Below are 20,186 nucleotides of genomic sequence, written 5' to 3'. Positions count from 1 at the left end.
AGGAAAATGTGATCCTAACTTGTATCTTTACTGTTGGTTTATTTTATTCTCCTGATATTGGGGAGTCTCAGTCAGCTAGCCTCTTAATCAGAAGTGTTGGTAGTTTTTCATATTTTGTCATGGATGTGCTCAACACAATGATGCAGCTGATCATCAATTTTCACATGCACTCTTTTGTGAACAAAAATATGTTGCAGAACATTTTTAAGTTATGTGTTACTTCTAGTGTAGCAACTTGTAAAACAAAAGCAGAAGTTTTAGAATTATGTTCACCTTTCACAGCAAGTCTGAATGGGATAAGTTGGTGTTTAGTTGGATGTGTTTTTGGTGTTTTCTTCCATCCTGAACCCTTTTGCTATTATACAGTTTCATAAGCCATGTAAAACCTTTGGTGCAAAAACTGCTGGAGAAACTCAGCGGCTTGAGCAGCATCTGTGATAGGCGACGCTTTGGGTTGGGACCATGCATCAGGGCTGGGAAAGGGGGTCAAGGGTAATCCAGTCCTTGCCCAATAATTCCAAGCATGTACTTTTCCAACACTTAATGGTGGTGAGGAATGATTTGGTTATCATTGTTATATGATCCTTTCTAACCCAAGGGCTCTGTAGTTGGTTAACATCACAGAATGGAACTCAAACCTGGAGTTTACTGTTTAGTGCCACACCAGAAGGCAATAGAAGAATCCCCCTTATTTGATGTTTTATTGTCCAATGGATTAGATTAGTCACTGTTGTGACAGAGGGGGACTTAGTTGCCATTTGTTTTGCAGATTTATCTGTAAATTAGCTATTTAAGCACTCGTTGACGAGCAGTCACTAAATGGATCAACGATTTTTGTGTGTGTCTGTGGTAGACAAGAGTAAGTGGATTACCCAGCTTCATGTAAACTCCAGATGTCAGAATTCTAGAAATGGATTACTCAACATCTGATTATGAATACTGAAAAATCCAGGGTAGAGCTCTGACTCCCTCATACTGTTCAGCCATAAAAGTAAGCTAAAGAACAGAATCAAGAAGCCAGAGATGAGACACAAATGAAAACATAATTTTACACAGCTTAGGTTGTTTTTCCCCCCCAACCCCCAAATTCTACAGCTGCTGTTTCATATATTCTAATCCATGCAGTTTATTGCCTGCATCAAATTAAACTGAATTTCTCTATCAAGGGCTTTAAAAATAGCAAAATTCCTGAATATCGGCAGGTACTTTTGATGCACAAAATGCGTGTAACATTTCCCTTGTGTTGTTTAAAATGCCCCACAAATACTTTTGTCTTCCTAAATCCCATATAAACCTCAAAGATGGCGTGGGGTGTGGCTTAAAGAAAGCCAAGAGCAAAAGGAGTAGATGTTGAGCTTTGTGTATCCAGTCGTGCCTAATTGAGGCTATGAGAAATTTCCATAAAGGACTCTATGCTTGCTGCCTGCAAGTGCCAAGCATCACACTAAACTTCCTCCTTTCGGACAGAGGTCACTCAACAATCATTCAAGTTGTATTCAGAAAGGTTTCATTAAGGTCTTCCAGGTACTCGGCTGTACTGAAAGTTTTGGGGCTAGACTTGCAAAAGTGGCCCAAATACAACACAAGTGTCCTTGTCTCTTTCCAAGAGATTGAGGATCACCAAAGCCATTCCCTCTAGTCTTTAATTAGCCCTGGCTTTGGGCACTTAGCCTTCTTGACTTGGAAAATCATTGGAGTTGGAATTTTACCAGGGTCTGTCCGAGAACTGTTCTGTCAGTTTAAAGGCATCTAGGTGAGAAGTTGTTAGAAGTCGTTTCTAGGGGGACTTTGTTTTACCTAAAGCTGATTTTCAGAGATATTCAATGTGCAAATCCCTCAAAGCCTTGATCTTTTCGTGTGTGGGTCCTTGATCCTGGAGTCAGACTTTTCCTCCAGATTTCACACTGGTTGCCCGTACTAGCAATAAGGGTTTGTGATGCCCACTTCCCTCGTAATTTACAGAGTTCGTAAAATCCATGTACAAGACCCCAATTGCAGCTTTGGTGGACTTCCTTTCTTGACGTGGAAAAATACAGTTATGAATCTCCTGACTGTGGCACCAAGCATATGGATGCATTGCCAATAAATTTACCTGGAAGAATTTGCTTGGATCCAGGTAACATTTTACCACTAAGTTAGGTTAGTCCCTTAGTGGGCTGTAAAGTTACAGCCACAATGAAGTCTTTTTGCATTTGATCACTATTTCTCATCGTAACGTGAAAATTCTGCTGCAACAGTTCCAAGTTATGTTTGGATGGAAAAGTAGGTGCATAACTTGAGATATTTTGTTTCATAACTCACTTTGTAAGTATGGATAGATAGGTGAGAAGTTCCTGCAAGACTTTATGGTGCTCTGGCAGAACTCGTAGATAGTGGATAGAGTATTATACCTCATTTAAGTATTCTCCACCCATTATTAAAGCAAAGCCAAACTTAATTGGTTCAAGAGAAGCTATAAGCCTAGCAATACATCAAGACATCATTGTTACTTGCAGTGCACCAGGGTTTGTATCATTGCAGCAGTTTTTCTTCAGCTAACTTGGTTGTTTTCTCTGCTTCCATTGTACCTTTAACTGTATAGTTTGGGCAAAACCATCAGCTACACTGGAATAGGTTTAGTGGGTTGGTTTTTGTCATCTGACATGTAAGTTGCCTTCAGCTGCATTCAGGCTCCTTTACAAAAGAAATATTGGGCATATCCATAAAAGTTCCACTAAGGCTATGCATGACCAGGCAATTATCAATATTATCTTTAGTAAAATTTGGTATAATTACAACACTCAGGCCTTAATTACACTCAGTCAGCTCTGTAGAGTAGGCGTATATTGCTCACATGCCTGACATCAGACTCCAAAACAAACACTCTATTCTGAGCTCTGTCACGGGAAGAGATTGCCAGGTGGATGGAGGAAAAGAGTTAAGAATGTTCTCAAGACCCCCTTGGCGAAAAGGTGCAGCATCCCCACCCACTCTTAGAATCCCTGATCCACGACTGCTCAAAGTGGAGAAAAAGCATTTGGGATGGCACTGAGAACGTCAAGTCCATGCGTCAGGAGTGCACCGAAGCCCAGCATAAATGGTAGTGCACCACTTCCCAAACTACACACACACCCATCCTATCAACCACTTCCTGCCCCACTTGTGTCAGAGTCTGCAGGTCCCACAAGTTGTCTCAGAATCCATAAAACTGGAGTGGCAGCCAATTATCCTCGACCCAGAGGGACTGCCTCAGTTGATGCTAACTGTAACAAAGTTCCACTGAAAACCATAAAGAGTTCCTTTATTCTCCCTAGGACACCACAATGAAGGGGAATGGTTGCTAATGTAAACATAAAGAGTCTGTTGATGGTGGCAGAGAGTAGCTACGCCCATCTATAGGAATATGTGGTGTCTCCAATTTCTTCAATGCAGCCACAGGAAGTATTTAAATTACTGGAAGTACAAATATGCATCCCTCTATATTGAACAGCTTTTGGTCTCACTCAGTCGTTTTGGCAACTGGGCATCATTTGTCACTGGTTTTATCCAACTTGCATCAGCCTTATCAAACTTCCAACTTTAAATCTCACTTTTCTCCACACATAGTCTCCTCTCTATTCCACATGCATTTCAAGGCATTGCTCTCTTGATCTAATGTGTAATGTGTCTAAGTAAATTTTAGCTACAGCACCAGACTGGGTTGAACATAGAACAGTGCAGCACAGGAACAGGCCCTTCGGCCCACAATGTTGTGCCAAACTAATTAAGCTAATGACACCTAATCCCTTCTGCCTGCACATGGTCCATATTCCTCCTTTCTCTACATATTCATTCATGTGCCTATCTAACAGTCTCTTAAACACCTCTAATTTATCTGACTCCACCACCACCCCTGGCAGTGCTTTCCAGGCACCCACCACTCTCTGTGTTTGTAAAAAAAAAACTTGCCCTGCACATCTCCTTTGAACTTTTCCCCTCTCACCTTAAATGCATGCCCTCAAGTATGTCTACTCTATCTATGCCTTTCATAATTTTATAAACCTCTATCAGGTCTACCCTCAGCCTCTGCCACTCCAGAGAAAACAACCCATGTTTGTCCAACATCTCCTTATAGCACCTGGCCTCTAATCCGGGCAGCATCCTGGTGAACCTCTTCTGCACCCTCTCCAAAGCCTCCACGTCCTTCCTATAATAGGGTGACCAGAATTGAATGCAATACTCTATATGCGGCCTAACCAGAGTTTTATAAAGCTGGTTTATTACTTCAATTTGTCCTTTGTCTCCTTTTTTCTCTTAATCCCTCTGATTATAATACCTCCTTCCTTTTGTCTACCCTACCCCCTCAAAACCCTGTCATTCTTTACTAGTTATCTTTCTTGCTCTCCTGTCCCAAGATTGACTCTTAAATAATCCTTCTGTTTTCCTCTGTGCCTCTCTTAGCATCTTCCGAAAGGCTCATTGAGGCATGTTGCAGTCTTAAACAGCAGCCCAATTTCCCCAATACATTCTCTTCTGTCTGGCTAATCTTGTGAAATTCCTCCTTATCCTCTCATCAGTGTCCGCTCTGACCCTGTGACTATGTCAGTAAATCTGCTTCCAGCGCCCTGCGCTGCATCTTATTCCTGACAATGGGAGGTCTGCTTCTGAACAAGACACTTGTTGTCCATGAGGTTATTGTAAATATTGATCTACATCAACACTGATCAACACCTCAGTGAAGGTACAACCTTTGCTGAGATGTGGCTGAGGAGTGTTGATGCCTTTTCCTTCAGTGCCACATCCTTGTGGTCATATTTTCCACCATGTGCCCTGCTCAAGTCAGATTGGTTGTGGGGTTGACCTTCTCTTTGAACTACATTTTGTTCTGTTTCACACTCTGGCAACTTCTCCCATGAGTATCTCCCATTATTTCACTCCTTGTTCCCTTCGAATTAAAATTATTGTTCATCAGCACAGGTTCAGGTATCTTAATGTTTCTCACCAAGGTATCTAATCTGCTTTCCGCACCCATCCTCCACATCAAGTGGCTTTACATTTCAATCTACATCTCGACTTTCAATTCATCATCGTCAATTCCTCTTCAGATCCCTTTCCATGTATAAACTTCCCTATCATTTCCTATATTCACAGCCACCATCTCACGTGCTTTCTCTATTACCATCATGACTGCCACTGACGAGACATTAACCTTTGATTATTTCCTTGTATCTTCCCCACATCTCTGGGGTCATTCCTGAGGGGGAAAAAATACCTCTCGTCCTCTGTCCTTTCAAATTACCAACTTTCTAGCCTTTAGCCCACAATTCATCATGGCACTTCGCCAGTTATTAATCTACCAAATCACACTATTCACAAGCTTTGATGCCTTTGTCCCCATTAAAACCACTGTTCTCTTGTGCTGGTTATTCCCCCAAAAAGTGGTAGGTTGTTGCTTTGATGTCCATGCACTAATAATGCTCCCCCAATGAATTTTAGTGGGGGATTAGAGGGTTTTGACTTAACAACAATGAAAAAGAAGTCTTCTCTCCACGCCAGGGTGCTGAGGAATTTAGAATCAGTGGTGTTCTTATGACATTCTCGCTTTTGCCCTTTGCAATTGTAAAGGTTGCAAAGGAGGAAGGTTTTGACAAAATAACCTTGATAAATTGGAAAAATACATTGTATAGCCAGTATACACTTGGCCACTGTGTACTAGTGGAGCTGATAGATATTGTGACCATTGGCAGGAGCACCTATCAAGGGAACCACGCTGTCCTAGATGATAAAACCTCTTGGTGCTTTTAATGTGTGCAGCTGGCAGTTACTATGACATCGCTGACAGTGGAGATGCTTTGTTGGAGGTGACCCATTTGTCATGGTGCACCCAACCTTTTTCTACTCCAAGCCAAGGTGACTGGCCCACATGGTGATTCTACAAAGTAATTGGCTTAGGATGCCACAGCAGTGATGCTGTTGAAAGCCAAGCAGCGATAACAAGGCTTTCTCTTGTTCAAGATGGTAATTGTTCATCACTTGGGAGGCATGAATGTTGCCTATCATTAGTTAGCCATGATTGAATGGTGTGGGACAATGAAAACTGACCTCCAGCAACTACAAGAGTGGTGGCTCAGTGGTTAAATTACTGGGCTAGCAGTCTGCACTAACCAGTAATCCAGAAACCCAAGTTTAAATCCCAATGGCAACTGTGGAATTTAAATTCAATTAATGATCTGGAGTTTTAACAAAAAAAGTCATTAGTAATGATAATCACAACACTACTAGAGTGTCATTAAAAACCCATCTGGCTCATTGGTGTCCTTCAAGGAAGGAAATCTGCCATCCTTACCTAGTCTGGCCTATATGTGACGGCAGACCCACCAATATGGTTGACTTAAATGACCTAACAAGCCACTCACTTTAAGGGCATTTAGGGATGGGCAATAAATACCAGCCTTGCCAGTGACGCCCAGATGCTGAAGAATGAATTTTATGGAAAACGCTTTCCTTTGCGTTGGTTAGGTTTTCCCTTTGACTCCCACTGATGCCATTCTCCTTTGTGTGCTGCTTTAATGTGGATGGCAACTGTTCTCATTTCTCTCCTAGCACTCATCTCCTGTACAGGTCAGGCCAAGTCCGTGATGAGATCTAGCACTGTAGTATTCTGGTGGAATACAAATTGAGCATAGATGGGCAGGTTTTTGGTGAGTAGGTATTGCTTAATTGGATGGAGTTTGATAGGGCATTAATTAGCAAGGTTACATTTCTCATATCTTTCCTGAGGATAGGATGTACCAGGGCAATGATCAACATTATTGGGTAGATGCCAGTGTCAGCACTGCACCGGAAGAGCTTGGCTAGTAGCAGCCAACTCCAGTACACAAGTCATCAGCACTTGAAGTCCATTTCGATTGTAAGACCATTTTGCATAGATATCAAGACTTGGGACTCAGGAGAAGTAAAGACTACAGTCTTCTTATTGATCCTAATGCGTTCTCTTTGATGTTTGCACATGATCTATAACTCACTTCTTTCTGTATTTGGTTTATTGGGTTTTCTTTTCACCAATTTAATATGTAGACTCAAATACAATAGATGGCATTACCACCTCACCCTGGTACTGGTTTCAACACAAGCAGGGATTGGAAGCTTCAGTGTCACCCTGTAAATGTGTACTTTACCATTCATCTGACCCATTCATCTGAAGTTGATTGTCATTTTTCTCGGAAAGAGGGCAGTTTGGATGGGAATGTCACCCATTTGTGGCTTCTGAGGAGGAGGTCTGGACTACGGAATTTCTTAGTAAATTATTAAATCATCTACAAATTAGAAATCCAATTAATTGTGCTTGATGAGGTAAGGAAAGATTCTGTTATCAATCATGTATGTGTTGGCTATATATCAGATTTTTAGCTATCCCCACCAAAATTACATCTTTGTTCAAAAAGGATAAATTGGTTAACAATAGACCTAGCCAAAAAAAAAAGCTAGTTAACCTGGAAAGGTTTGGGTTAACTTTAGACAGGCAGCATGGATTTTTAAAGGACCAACTTGTGACTGTCATATTTAGTGGAACCCGAAGAGAAAATCATGAAGTGTTAAAGTAAAAGAAATGTCGTGGTGTATGTGAATTTTCACAGGCCATTTGATAAAGTGCCTTGTGTAATGGTAGATAAAATTAAGATGTGATATTAAAGAGGCTGTGACAACATGGATCAGAAGCTAGTTGAGCAGAAAGGAGTGTTGAGTAGGATGTTTTTTATGAATGTGAAAGAGGTAAATATTATTAACCACCAATGGACCATTGGTTTCAGTTACATCAACTAGAAAAAGCATTCTTGAGTATACAATAGATGTTTCCAAATTTTGGTATTCACGCTTGTATGGGTACGTATATATATATATATATATATATATTAAAAACAATCATGAAAATGTGTCATGGTGGATTTAATTTTCATTGTAGAGCAAGGCCATGGATATTTACCAGTAGACTGATCTGATAACTAACATCCAGCTTGGGTAAAAACTGCTACTGCCAGTCCCTGGTGTTGGGTTCGGAAACTAGATGGTGAGGCCAGAAGCTAGCTGCTGGACTCTCCCAAGGAAGGTCTTGGGAGAGAAGCTAGATATAACAGTACTGACTGAAGTCTTGAGGGGTTAGGGTAGGGTTGGACAGAGGTGCAGTGATGCTATGCTTGCTGAGTCTCTCATTGCCTCCAGTGCTCACCTTCTCCTTGTGTGATTCCTGAGCTTGAAAAGTAGATGGTTGCCAGGCAACCTGGAGTGACTGTGACAGCCAGGTGGGTCTTCTGGCTGGCCCAATGGCTTGTCAGCCACTGCTTCTGCCAGATTGCACAGGATCTTCCCCCTCAGCCTCCCAAGATGCAGCTCCCTGCACAGCCAGGAATACTTTGTCCACTTCCCATTGCCTCTCCACCCACTGGCCCGACATTCTGGCTGCCAACATTGCCGCCACCACTTCCTTGCCAGTGAATGCTGTTGAAGTATGTGGGCAGCTGGCAAATCTGGGGAGGGTAAGCAATAGGAAAGGTTTGAGAACCTCTGGTATTAGGGAACACTGTATCAACACTTGTAGATACCATGCACCGAGTGTGGTTAATTGTAAAGTAGGTAATCGGGATTCAAGGACATGAGCAGATTGGTAGATTTGAACAGGTAGATTTCAGATGAAACTTAATGCAGAGAAATGTGACATTTTTGGATGGCAGAAATATAAATTAACTGTTATCTTTAAAGGGAGAAGAGGAACAGAGACACTTGAGGTGTACCAAACACCTGTCAGAAAGTTTTTTTCCTGAAATAGTAGATCTAATTTTAGCTTTTATAACTGTCTGCCACAAATAAATTGAAATTCATCAATCAAAGGAATGGTAGAGTAGACCCTGACACCCCTCCCACCCCCCCCCCCCCCCCCCCCCCCCACCAAACCTCCCTCTAAAGCAATTAGGTATGTACTGGATCAAAAGTTGACTAGTTCCAGTGATTTTGCTTAGTGGAACAGTCTTAATAGAATACCTTCAGTCAAAAATTTGATTTCCCAACCCCCATTAGTTTAAAAAATACTCTTGTTTCTTGGTGTTTGTGGAGATTGAACTTAACTGAAAAATTGGCAAACTTTCCCTACAGTAGGTAACTCGACATTTTCCCTCTTTCAAATGCGACTTTACTTGTGCAAAACAGTTAACTTATAAATTTTAATTTTAAAACTTTTATAGCACATTGGCTTGTTATCTCAGATACCACTTTGGTTTAAGGAGTCTCCAGGTTGCTATTCTCTATTCAAAATGCAAATTCTGCACATGTACTGTCTACATCTCACTGAGAAGATGCATTCCATAGAAAACAGATGTGTTATTATCCAATTTTTATTTTTCAAAAATAATTTTATTAATAACTTGTATATTTGATTTGCTTTTGGTATCTTAGTATTGCAAGCCCACTCCATGAGGTTTCACAATGGAGCACTAGCATCAGGCTTTACAGTGGTGGGGATTGGTGGTCATTACAGGGCTATGCCATTCGATTCACTAATCAGCTAGCAGATTGCCTCAGACTCTGCTGTGAGGTCTTTGTCGACAACAGCTTCTTGGAGGCAATTTGCACTTGATCCAGAAAGGTTAACGGTAACTGAGGAGGAGAAAAAAAAGCAATGCATACCTTTACTAAAAAGAAAAGAAGTATTGGTTTGACTTCTAATATTTTTGTTTGATTATTGTGCAGAGATGATGATGATGACATTAACCTTGTGTTTCTTTTTTTCCAATACTTTATCTGTGTTGTTGGCTTTCTTAGCCCTTGCCATCTCTGCAGCCCTCTGCACAGCCTATCCAGTATTCTGCGACCTCTTGCCCCCAAGTTCTCCTGCCAGTCTCGCCTCCCCAGCAGTACACTATGGTACATGTTATCAGTTCTGTATGTTTAGTTTTGCCTGTGTGTGTCAATTTGCATGCTTCTCTGTGCTATCCTTAAGTCTTTCACAAACGTAGTATTATGGTTGAATGTGTAAAGAATACCATTGGATCGTAAGAAAGTGTTTGAATATATTATGGCCTCTGCCATCTGCTTCCGGTGATAAACAGAAGCATGAGGGTGTCGGACCAGCAGACCTTTCCTGAGAAAGCATGGTTTCAGGTTTTTATACCTTTATTATTTTGGTGGGAAAAGAGAAGTGACTATCCAAACTACCTCCACATCCAAATCAGTTGCTGCCTTCACATGGGGGAGATGTTTATATGAAAATTCAAATGCTGTCCAGCTGTACAAAATTGCTAATGGGTTGTGTTTACCTGCTGAGATGCAATGTGGCAAAAGGACCTTGCTGTGCTGCTTTCATCACTGCTCATCATCCCAAGCCTACATCTCCATTAATAATTTCTTGTTCTAGTGATTGATATTGCAAACCATATAAATGTATCATTAAAGAATCAGCATTTGCAGTACTGAAATGAATTTACCAGTAATTCTGACTTTATAACACAGATGTACTCAGATAGAAATCTCACCCTGGCACATTAGATAAATGCCCTGTCCATCGTGGTACTTGGTCACATAGGCAAATAAGGCCCTGGGTTCATTTCCTGCTCTGAGCTAAGCTAATCTCAGCCAGGGTTAAGGTTGTAGGAATAGATTCAATATCCTAAACTGGGAAGGGGAAAAATTGGCAAGGTTTCCTGCCTTGGATGACTATCCTAAGTGAATACTGCTGGAAATTGTGTGGATGTTCAATCAGAATAGGAATAGATGTAAATGCAGGCCAACCTTTCATTCTATAATTTGTTCCTTCAACATCTTCTGTGTAGTCCTGCTCAAAGGTAGCCACCTGGGTAAGGTGCTGCAGTATGACTTAACAGTTTCTTCAAAAAGAGGAAAAAAAATGTCTTTTTTTTCTTTAGAAGTCATTAATCCAGTGTATAGTTCTGCACGCTTGTCTTCTGTGCTGATTTTCTGTCGTTCTTTTTCTTTAAACAGTAATGAATAATATTTTTCAAAATCTCAAGATGTCATCAATCAAATTGTGACTCAAATGCATAAAAGTGCATTTACAGAATAAAGTCACATGGAAAATGTTAAGTAGAGTAAATAATTTGAGCAACAAGCAAATAGAGTGGTTTGCAGATATCTCAGCTTCATGCCTCCAACATGAGGATATATTATTGGGGAGGAAGTGATTAACTGTGCAAGGGACCCTGCGGATTCATTTAATACATAGCATGCCAAAGTTAAAAATAAAAGTTTACAAGTTACAGTTACATGGGTATTAACAAGTTGATCAGTAATAGGACAGACATATGCTGTTCAGAAGGAAAACATTTATACATTATTGGCACATCCCAAATTAGAACCTGAAGCTGCTTCTCAAACTAATTTGCTGTGCCTGTGCTCTAAATTCAGTAAATAGCAATCAGATGACCCAGATAAAGTAGTCAGGTGATGGTACTATTGTTTGTTTAATGTGATCTCATTCAGTCACTGAAGTTCTAATCAGAGTACCGGATGAGTGAAAGTAAATCCTGACAAACCACTCACAGGTGATATCATGTCTTAAGTAAAAATAACCCTTTGTCGATAAATCCAAATCAGAAAGGTGGGTTATGAGTTGTGAAACTGTTGTACAGGGAACTGGGTTAGACATTAGCCTTTCACTTTACAACCTAGATTGGAGTTCAGATCCAGGCCACACTGATGGGATAAAAGAACCTTCTGTTCATATGTAAGAGTCTTGTGTGAAATAACTGAGCTGTCTTTATCTTGCCTGCATATCAGCCCTAGTTCAGTACTAAAATATCATTTTAATTGAGCATAACAGCGGTTATTGTGTAAAATGGAAAATAATGTAGGATGCGCTGCCCTGAGGTTGATAATGAAATGTGGTTGCATGGTGACCAAGTCTGGAAACTAAATATTTCAAGCAACTTGACATTTGGAGAGGGAAAATAAAATAGGGAGGAGGGGGGGAAAGTTGGGGAGAGAAGTGGGAGTCCTGATTAAAAAGTAATATATCAGGAGTAACAAAGAATGGTTGGGCTCTAAAGAACTGGTAGTGAAATCCCTAAAGTTGGAGATGAGAAATAACAGAGACTAACAAAGCACATTAGGAATAATTTATAGACCACTGAACAATGACCACACTGGTGAAGAAAATATATATCAAGAAATAAGTTTGTAGCAAAGATGATACAATAATTGTTGGGGGGTTGGGTGGTGTGGGGTGATCTTTAATCTTCATACAAACTGGACAAGTCAAATTGGCAACTGTAGTTTGAAGGAATCATTCAGAGCAGTTTCCACTATAGGATTGGCTAGGGAACAAATTATTTTAGGTTTAGTTATGTGCAATTCATTAAAACTCATCACAATATGATAGAATTTTGCACTAATTTTGATAATGATTGATTTAATTTGAATGAGAAACTACTAGAGAAATCAAGGAGACTGACAGCTGACAAATCCCCTGCTCCAGATGGCCTGCATCCTTGGGTCTATAAAATAGGTGTCTGTAGTGATGATGGATGGATGGATTAATGTTTTTTAAATTCTATAGATCCTGGAACAGTCCCAGCAGATTAGAAGAGAGCAAATGTAAGATTGCTATTCATGAAAGGAGGGAGAGAGAAAATAGGGACCGATATAACTATTAGTTTGACATCAGACATGGGGAAAATGCTGAAGCACTTAGAAAAATCATGTAATTAGGCAGAATCAGCATGATTTTATGAAAGAAAAATCATGTATCACAGGTAGTCACAGGTAGACAGGGTGGTGAAGGCATATGGCACACTGGCCTTCATCAGTCAGGGCATTGAATCAAGGAGTGACATGGTATATTGCAGTTGTACAAGATGTTGGTGAGCCCGCACCTGGAGTGTTATGTACAGTTTTGATTACCCTGTTATAGGAAAGATGCCATTAAACTGGAAAGAGTGCAGAGAAGATTTATGAGTGTTGCCGGGACTCAAGGGCCTGAGTTATAGGAAGAGGTTGGGTAAGCTAAGACTTTATTCCTTGGCATGTAGGAGACTGAAGGGTGACTTTACAGGGTTGTATAAAATCACGAGGGGCATAGATAGGATGAATGCATACAGTCTTTTTCCTGGGGAAAGGGAATCAGAGGGCATAGGTTTAAGGTGAGAAGAGAAAGATTTAATAGGAACCTGAGAGGCAAGTTTTTCCACACAGAGGGTGATGTGTATATGGAACAAGCTGCCAGAGGAAGTGGGTGAGGCAGGTACAATAACAACATTTAAAAGACACTTGGACAGGTACATGGATAGGAAAGGTTGAGAGGGATATGGGCAAAACGCAGGCAAATGAGACTGGCTTAGATCAGCATCTTGTTCGGAATGGACCAGTTGGGCCAAACTCTATGACTCTAAGATGCAGCCAGCATAGTTAAGAGAAGACCAGTGAATATAGTCAAACTGGATTTTTGAAAAGTATCTGTGAGGATGCTGCACAGTAAGAGTTGTTATATAAAATATGACCTCGCAGGATTTGAAATAATATATTATCATGGATAGAGTGTTGGCTAAAGGGCAAAAAACTGTAGGGGGAAAAAATGTAATTTTCACATTGGCAGGCCGTTACACATGGTGTGCCACAAGAATCATTACTAGGAAATATGGGAAAATGTGAGGATATTCATTTTGGTAGAAAGAATAGCAAAGCAGAATAAATTTTTAAGTGTTAAGTAAATGGTAAATTTTGGTATACACAGAACTGGTAGTGCTGGTATGAGAAATACAGAAGGTTAACGTGCAAGTGCACCAAGTAGTAAAAATGTGAATATTATGCTAGTTTTTATTACAAAAGCCTTTGGGTGCAAGTGTAAGGAAATCCACCTGCATCTGTATACAGTTTTAGTAAGACCACATCTGGTGTACAAGTGTGTAGCTTTGGCCTGTGTACCTGAGGACAGATACTTGCCTTGGAGGTGGTATGGTGTAGATTTACTAGATTGATTCCTGGGATGAGAAGGTTGTCCCACAATGAGAAAATGAATAGCTGAGTAGAGTTGCACTGATTGGAGTGCAGAAGAATGAGAGGTGATTTGATCAAAAATTATAAGATTGGCTGAATGCTGAGAGACTGCTTTCTAAGTTTGGAGTGTCTAAAACTATGGGACAGAGTTTTAGGATAAGGGAAACTGACCAGTTAGGACTGAGATCAGGAGAAGTTTCTTTTGCAAGTTTTCCTTACTATAGAGGGCTATAGTTGTTTAGTTGTTAGTATATTCAAGGCTAAGTGATAGAATTTTGAATGCTTTAGGAATAAAGGGATATGGGGATAAGATGGAAACATGGGCTTGAGCTACAGGATGAGCCACAACCCTTTTGAATAGGAGAACAGGTTTGAAGGGCTCTTTAAATTTAAATTTTTAAATTTTATTTACAGCATGGTATCAGGCCCTTCCGGCCCAACGAGTCCGTGTCGCCCATTTTAAACCCAAATTAACCTACCCATACATCCTTGCAATGTGGGAGGAAACCGGAGCACCCGGAGGAAACCCACGCAGACACGGGAGAACGTACCAACTCCTTACAGACAGCGACGGGAATCGAACCCCGATTGTTGGCGCTGTAATAGTGTCGTGCTAACCACTATGCTACCATGACCTATTTTTTTTTTATCTAGCTCTTACTCTATCCAGTTGTGTTCTACTTTCCCCAGGGGTGGTTGATGTCCACAGCATTAGTGTTTCTTACCATGATAGTTACAAAGAGGAGGAAACTGGTGATGAATTTGCCATGCCAGTGTGCATGTTTAAATGTAGCTTAGATTATCAGCCTCACCACTTTTTGTTCATTTGTTTACCTGTAGATAATTTCTCAAGGAATACTGTTAATTGCAAAAATGGCACATGGAAAGCTCTTGTAACATGGGAGTTGGGTCTTGAAGTATAACGTAAATTGTACAGGAATGAGTCTGGCGTGAAACGATTTTAGCTGTCTTTTTCCAGTTTGCACAGCAAAAAATTGTCCTCTATTTCTCTTTCTCTTATACCCAGAGACCATAATGAACCTGATGTGGGAGCAAAATATATTACACTCTGGTGAGCAGTTTTGAGATTGCAGTGAAGTTGAAGGAGAATTCCTCAGCTTCTAATCAGGTTAAAGAAAACAGGATCTAATCTCTATTATTACCATCCCTCATCTTGGTAAGCAAGGAAAAAGTTCATAAGAGAATGTGCAATACTATGCATTCGAACGAGAATACTTGATAGCTTACAGAGAATATTTAATATTGCAATCAGCACTTCCACCCAGGTGTGCAACTGCATCACTTGTTAACAAAGACTTCATGAAGAGTATAGCTCTAACTTGCATGTAATTGCTCTTCAAATTTGGCAGCAGTAGTTTGGGGTATGATTGCAGTCCCCGAGCATAGGTAGAATAAGGCCTAAAGGGCAATAGTATAAAACTATATTGGGTCCTCTGGAGATTATCCTAATGGTGTAGCATTACTGTCCTCCCTTCAGACAACTGTACAGTTGGGACTGATGATGACACAAGGACTGCAGTCCTTATCAACATAATTACCATTCATAAAGTTGAGCATGATTGCATCCCCTTAAGACTAGATTCACACGCATGAATCAGAATTTTTGTATTTAACAGAAATAAGGAATTAAGGGGTACTTAAAATGGAATGAGTGAAACAAGTTAACAATAAAATTGAATTCCATAAGTTGCATAAAACACATTTTGGGAGTGTGGTGGTTTTATGGCTGTAACATTTGTAGTAGTTCCCTGTTGTTCCTATTTTGCATTGTGTACCCATTAGTAAATTTTCACAGGCTGCGATGCTCTTCATCCTTGGAGAATAAACGTAACACTCTTGTGAGATACTGCATTCCCATCCTCAGTCAAATTCCAAATGTCTGTACTTCCAACCTGGCTCACTAGGTTAGCAGCAAGAATTGTGACCAATGTTTCTCCTCCCAACTCCGAAGTTCTGAGGTCAGTTATAGCGACTCTGTCTTTACTTCAGCTATGTCATTTATTAGCCAATTAATTAAACAGTATTCCTGAGAGAAGTTTTCACAGTAACCCTGTTGTGCGGCAGGTTCCACGTGATCCAGATGTTCTGCTGAAGTTTTCCAAAACATGAAGTATTCCAAGTGCGAAACATTCCATATACATCTGCTTTACAGTATTAAAGCCAACCTATTGAAAGCTCTTTTCTTTCATTCTACTTACTCTGCATATTAGTAAGTCTAGCATACTGAGATCTGGAAAAGCTGCATTTTGTTGTACCATTGGAGACCAAAAGTATGAAAAGTTGGCTCCTATTCCTGCATTATATGTGGCCCCAGAACTTGCTCCATTGCATGAATTCAATTCTGCTCAAAGATTGATGTAAAGTCTCCGATCTCTGTTGGGTTAGGTTTGAGACAAATATTAAAGTCATAGAGTCATATATATTTTCATACTGGACAGGTCCTAAAGAGCAGGTAATGGAATAGAGTAAGATTCATCTGTCCAGTTCATTTTAATAGGCTAATTTCTGCAATAAAAATAACTAGACAATGTTACAACAAACATATTAAGCATTGTTCATTAATATCAGCAATCATGTCTATGCTATGTTATTAAGCAAAAACAGGCACAGACAGACGAAAAAGAATTTGGCACAAATTAGAATATTAGACTGAGTTCAATGAGATCCTAAGAAAAGCGAAAAACAGTAGTTGCTGGAAAATGAAACAAAAACATTGCTGGAAGTGCTCAGCAGGTCGGGCAGCATCTGTGGAGGGAGAAACAGGGTTAACCTTTCGCATCAATGACCCTGAATAATAAATAGGAAAAGTTAGTGGTGCTGGAGTAACACAGTGGCATAGCAGTTAGTGCTGCTGCCTTCCAGCTCCAGAGACTCTGGTCGGATTCTGACATGCATGGAGTTTGCACATTCTCCCCGTGACCACGTGGGCTTTTACTGGGTGCTCTGGTTTGCTCCCACATCAAAAGATGTGTTGGTAGGTTAACTGGCTGCTTTAAATTACTAAAAGTGGGAAAAGAACTAAAGGGGAGTTGACGGGCAGATGAGAGAGAGAATAGGATGCAGTGCTACAGGGGAATGGGGCTCAGGATTCCTGTGCTGTGATTTCTCATATTTTGTTATGATGTAGAAGGAGGCTGTTCAGCCCATTGAATCCACCAACCCACATGTCTTTGGGATGTGGAAGGAAACTGCAGAATCCAGGGGTCTGGGAAGGGGAGACTCGCGCAGTGACAGGGAGACACCATGCAAACTCCACACAGTCAGTACCCAAGGTCTGGATTGAACCTGGCCATGTGAGACAGCAGCATCTGCTGCACGACTGTGCTACCCACAGTAAGCAAGTAAATCAAAGAAATCTGTTTTAATTTCAGAGTTCTTGATAGGCTGTGCTTGCGTCGTAGACCACTGATCCATGCTATTCATTGCTTACATCTTTTAGTTGCATCAATGTGTTCACATCATTCATATTAGAACTTCATCTTAGCTAAGTAGCAATCCTTTGAAGTCAATAGAGCTGAATAACAAATAGAGCATGTAACAGACAGCTGTATTTCTATCCACCACTCTGTGCTTCTGTGTGAGCCAATTATTCCTTTCCTTTGTGCATTACAACATAATATTAAATTCATAATTGGAAACACTTGTATACACTGCTTGTCCTTTAAATATTGTGCAAACACCAAAATTGTGGCTACCAATGTTTTCTGCCTCTTAGCTCCATTCCAACTATTGCTTATTCTTGATTTTCCAAGATCAGATCCTTTCTCTCTAGTGACTTTCTGTGATCATCTTTTATCAGGGCTACCCCACTTTTCCATTTTGCCTATTTCTTCTGAAAATGTCCTGGAATATTTAATTACCAACTGTGGTCACTTTGCAACCACCTCTCCATAATGGCTATGAGACTGCTATTAATTCACCTATCTCATGATGAATGCTGCATGCATTCAGCTAAAAAGCATTCGGTTTTGTCTTTGAGCCATTTTACCCCATGGTAACTGGAGGTAACCTCATACATTTGTATAGTCTGTCCCTTCCTGACAGAATCTGATTATCATTGCCCATTTCAATACCCTGAACTACTTCCTTGCTCTTTCCCTTAAACTTTCCACATTTCCCTTTACACTAATCTATCTACCACTCTCTCTATCACTGCTCATCCGCGCCCTCTCACCCACATGCACCCCTCGCCTGCATGCACCCCACCACCACTGACCAATCTGGACTAGTCCTGAAGGATGGAGCTGCCAGAATGGGTCTGCAGCAGGTAGTGAGTGAACCAACACCAGGTATAAACTATTTGACCTTGTCTTCACCAGTCTAGCTGTGACAGATGCATCTGTCCAGAATAGCATTGGTAGAAGTGACTACCACACAGTCCTTGTGGAGACAGAGTCCTGTCTTCACATTGAGGACTCTCTTCATTGTTTTGTGTGGCATTGCAATTGTGCTAACTGAGATAGACCCAGCACAGACCTGAGCATCCATGAGGAGCTGTAGAAATGTCCATCCCCACAATGTTTAACCTCACGGCTCGGCATATCCTTCACTGTCAATCCAGGGGATCAACCCACCTTCAATGAAAAGTTCAGAAGGGCATGCTAGGATAAGGTGCCAGGGTAATGAAGCTGTAATACAGGACATGTGTGCTAAACAGATTATGACAGAGCCAAGCGATCCCACAACCAACACATCAGATTGAGGCTCTGCTGTCCCACGACATCAGTTCGTGAATGGTGGTGGTCAATTAAGCAGCTAGGTGGAGGAGGAGTCTGCAAGAACATCCCTATCCTCATCAATGGTGGGGCCCAGCATTTTGACACTAGAGAGGAGGCTGAAGCATTCACAACCGTGTTCAGCCAAAGTGCAGAATTATAATCCATCTCTGCTCCCTCCTGAGATCCCCACCTTCACAGAAACCAAACTCCAGTCAATTCGATTCACTTCAGAAATATCGATATCAAGAAACAGCTGAGAGCACTGGATACAGTAAAGGCCACGGGACCAGACACCATCCCAGCTGTAGTATTGAAGACCTGTGCTCCAGAACTGGCTGTGTCTCTAGACAAGCTGTTCAAGTACAGACACAGCTCTGGCATTTACCCAACATTGTGGAAAATTGCCCAGGTATGTTCTGTTCACAGAAAGCAGAGCAAATCCAATCTGGCTCATTACCTCCCAATCAATCCACTCTCAGTCATCAGGATAATGATATCATCAACAGTGCTATCAAGTGACACTTACCAATAACATGCCTGGTTTGGATTTTGCTCGGACCACTCGGCTCTGGACCTTATCACAGCCTTGGTCCAAACATGAATCAAAGAGCTGAATTCCAGAGATGAGATAGGAGTGATCACACCTTGACATTAAGGTGCCTTGGTAATACTGAAAGTCAATGGGTGTCAAAGGAAAAGCACTCCAGTGGTTGGAGTCATAGCTCGCACAAAGGAAGATGCTTGTGGTTGTTGGAGGTCAATCATTCTAACCCCAGGACACTCCTGCAAGAGCAGTGTCCAAGGCCCAACCATCTTCAGCTGCTTCATCAATGACCTTCCTTCCATTATTGCAGATGATTGCAAGACCTGGACAACATTCAGGGATGGGCTGAAGAGTAGCAAGTACCATTCAGGGCAAGCAGTGACTAGAGAGATAACCACCTGCCCTTGATGTTCAATGGGATTACCATTGCCTAATCCCCCACCATCACTGTCCTGGGGTCACCGTTGATCAGCAACTCAGATGGACCAGTGGTGTAGATACTGTGACTCCCAAGAGCAGGTCAGAGACTGGATATCCTGTGGCAAATGACTTACTCCCTGACACTCCAAAGTTTTTTTCGCTATTAGCAAGGTACGAACCAGGAGCATGGCGGAATATTCTCCCCTTGCCTGAATGAGTGCTGCACCTACAACTCAAGAAACTCTACACCATCCAGAACAAAGCAACCTGCTCGATTGGCACTCGGTCCACCACCCTAAACATTCACTCCCTCTGTCACCAATGCATGGTATCTGCAGAATGAACCATCTGCAAAGTGGATTGCAGTTACTCACCTAGGTGACTGTGACAGCTCTTTCCAAACCCACAACCTCTACCAGCAAGAAGGACCAGGGCAGCAGGTGCATGGGATCACTGCCATCTGCAGGTTCCCCTCCAAGCTGCACATCCTCGTGACTCAGACATAAGTGGCCAGTCCTTTGCCGTCA

At 41.3% G+C, this 20,186-nt stretch overlaps 1 protein-coding gene across 5 annotated transcripts in view; it reads left to right on the top strand.

The window, feature by feature from the left end:
- LOC127567007 (R3H domain-containing protein 2) overlaps positions 1–20,186 on the top strand; it is a 200,485-nt gene that overhangs the window by 132,293 nt on the left and 48,006 nt on the right. For 3 of the 5 annotated variants that reach the window (XM_052009616.1, XM_052009615.1, XM_052009617.1), the window contains one exon: positions 9,772–9,873. The exons of the other annotated variants lie outside the window; for them this stretch is intronic. In XM_052009616.1, coding sequence (XP_051865576.1) covers positions 9,772–9,873 — 102 coding nt within the window. The remainder of the gene's footprint in view (positions 1–9,771; positions 9,874–20,186) is intronic. 5 annotated transcript variants of the gene reach the window in all.

This window comes from Pristis pectinata, chromosome X (genome assembly GCF_009764475.1).
Source record: "Pristis pectinata isolate sPriPec2 chromosome X, sPriPec2.1.pri, whole genome shotgun sequence".
NCBI lineage: Eukaryota > Metazoa > Chordata > Chondrichthyes > Rhinopristiformes > Pristidae > Pristis > Pristis pectinata.
This window is presented reverse-complemented; position numbering and strand designations above follow the sequence as displayed.